General features: G+C 47.5%; 1 protein-coding gene across 1 annotated transcript in view; it reads left to right on the top strand.

Annotated features, from left to right (window-relative positions):
• Window positions 1–2500, top strand: part of atp1a2a (ATPase Na+/K+ transporting subunit alpha 2a) — a 56050-nt gene that overhangs the window by 8119 nt on the left and 45431 nt on the right. Inside the window, 2 exon segments of the mRNA XM_048228244.1 lie at window positions 914–1117; window positions 2195–2308. Coding sequence (XP_048084201.1) covers window positions 914–1117; window positions 2195–2308 — 318 coding nt within the window.

Here is a 2500-nt window from a genome sequence, read left to right as displayed (position 1 = left end):
CAAACAAATAAATAATAAATAATTAAAGGCTAAGTGAAAGAATTTTTGTTGGCTTTCGTAGCATTATAACTCTATATCATAGTACCACCAAAATAAAAACTACTTTCACCCCTGTCTATGGGTCACCCAATAGGATTTCATCAGCTGGAACAGTCATTGTACCAGTGGTCAGTGGTCAACAGTGGTCATTTTAACTCATTGAATGCCAAGCTGTTTTCAAGCTTTGTCCTAGAGTGCCAGCAATCTAGACCATTGATGATTTTTTGTACAGCCACAGCATATTCTATGTTATAGCTATGAACACATACAATGGCTTTCGTTTTATAAGTTGAGACTTTAAGCTCGGTGGGTGCAAACCATGTATTTCTAGCCTCTGTTCTAGAAATCCCAAGCTAAACAGTGGCTAGTTTTCATCTAAATCACTGTTTTTTTTCTAGAAATGGAGATAAAAGCGTCTTTCATGAAATATTAAGTGTTGCCTGTAAACTTTCGGAAGTGATCAGCGAGACCTGGCGAGCTAGTGATGAAACCCACGAAAATGGCCTGGTTTTTTGAGCTGGCGTGCAAGCGTCACTGAATCGACAAGCGGCAACGAGTTATTATAAAATGTGGATTGTGCGTTTTTCATGAGGATCGTCATATATTTAATTTCTATTCATCACAGAGTTCCAAAATCACATATAAAAGGTGTGTTAGAGTGTCTAGTTTAATTAAAAAAAAAATATAATGTGCGTTTTGGCACTCAATGATTCACGATGATTTTCAGCCTCTTCATAAATTCTAGTCCAAGTGTGATGGAGCTGCTTGGTTACAGTTGCCATGGGTGACACTTATCTCTGGGGTGGCATTTTTCCTTCTGAGACATGCTGTTGCCAGGGTAACGGTGCTGACAGCCCTGCTGTGTGATATCCAGGGTCTGACCAACAAGCGTGCTGTGGAGATTCTGGCGCGTGATGGGCCGAACGCGCTGACCCCTCCCCCCACCACGCCCGAGTGGGTCAAGTTCTGCAAGCAGCTGTTCGGCGGCTTCTCCATCCTGCTCTGGATCGGCGCCATCCTCTGCTTCTTCGCCTACAGCATCCAGGCCGCCACCGAGGACGAGCCGGCCAATGACAACGTGAGAAGAGACGTCACCCCTGTTGCGTCAGCACGGTCACACTGCCCACTACACCGGTCATATCACACGTCACACTGTCACCTTTAGAACACCTTCACTCACTTCACCTTTAGAACACTGTCACTGTCACCTCACCTTTAAAACACCTGTGCTGTCACCTCACCTTTAGAACACCAGTGCTGTCACCTCACCTTTAGAACACTATCACTGTCCCAGTGCTGTCACCTCACCTTTAGAACACCATCACTGTCACCTCACCTTTAGAACACCAGTGCTGTCACCTCACCTTTAGAACACCAGTGCTGTCACCTCACCTTTAGAACACCAGTGCTGTCACCTTACATTTAGAACAATCACTGTCACCTCACATTTAGAACACCATCACTGTCACCTCACCTTTAGAACATCAGTGCTGTCACCTCACCTTTAGAACATCAGTGCTGTCAACTCACCTTTAGAACACCAGTGCTGTCACCTCACCTTTAGAACACCGGCGCTGTTACATGCCGACACAGAAGACACGACAAGTCAGTGTCAGTGATACATGTCATGAAAGTCTTTTTTCTGTCTGGCTTTGGCCTGCATACACACAGATGTCTGTGATAGATTCTGTATGTGGGGACTCTATGGGATGTCTGTGGTGGTATGTGGGGACTCTATGGGATGTCTGTGGTGGTATTTGGGGACTCTATGGGATGTCTGTGGTGGTATTTGGGGACTCTATGGGATGTCTGTGGTGGTATGTGGGGACTCTATGAGATGTCTGTGGTGGTATGTGGGGACTCTATGGGACTCTATGGGATATCTGTGGTGGTATGTGGGGACTCTATGGGATGTCTGTGGTGGTATTTGGGGACTCTATGGGATGTCTGTGGTGGTATGTGGGGGTTTCTATGGGATGTCTGTGGTGGTATGTAAAGGACTCTGCCGAGGACTCCAACAGGATGTCTGTGGTGGTATGTGGGGACTCTGTGGGACTCTATGGGATATCTGTGGTGGTATGTGTGGGGACTCTATGGGATGTCTGTGGTGATATTGTGGGGACTCTATAGGATGTGTCCTCCTCTCCTCTGGCAGTTGTATCTCGGCGTGGTGTTGGCAGCTGTGGTCATCATCACCGGCTGTTTCTCCTACTACCAAGAGGCCAAGAGCTCACGCATAATGGACTCCTTTAAAAACATGGTCCCACAGGTGAACACCATCCCTCTCCCTCCCCTCTCTCTCTCTCTCTCCCTCCCTCTCTCCCTCTCTCTTCCTCCCTCTCTCCCTCCCTCTCTCCCTCCCTCTCTCTCTCTCTCTCTCTCCCTCCCTCTCTCCCTCTCTCTTCCTCCTCTCTCTCTCCTCCTCTCTCTCTCTCCTCCTCTCTCCTCCTCTCTCTCTCTC

Source organism: Alosa alosa, chromosome 19, assembly GCF_017589495.1.
Source record: "Alosa alosa isolate M-15738 ecotype Scorff River chromosome 19, AALO_Geno_1.1, whole genome shotgun sequence".
NCBI lineage: Eukaryota > Metazoa > Chordata > Actinopteri > Clupeiformes > Clupeidae > Alosa > Alosa alosa.
Note: the sequence above shows the minus strand (reverse complement) of the source record. Positions and strands in the feature narration are given on the sequence as shown.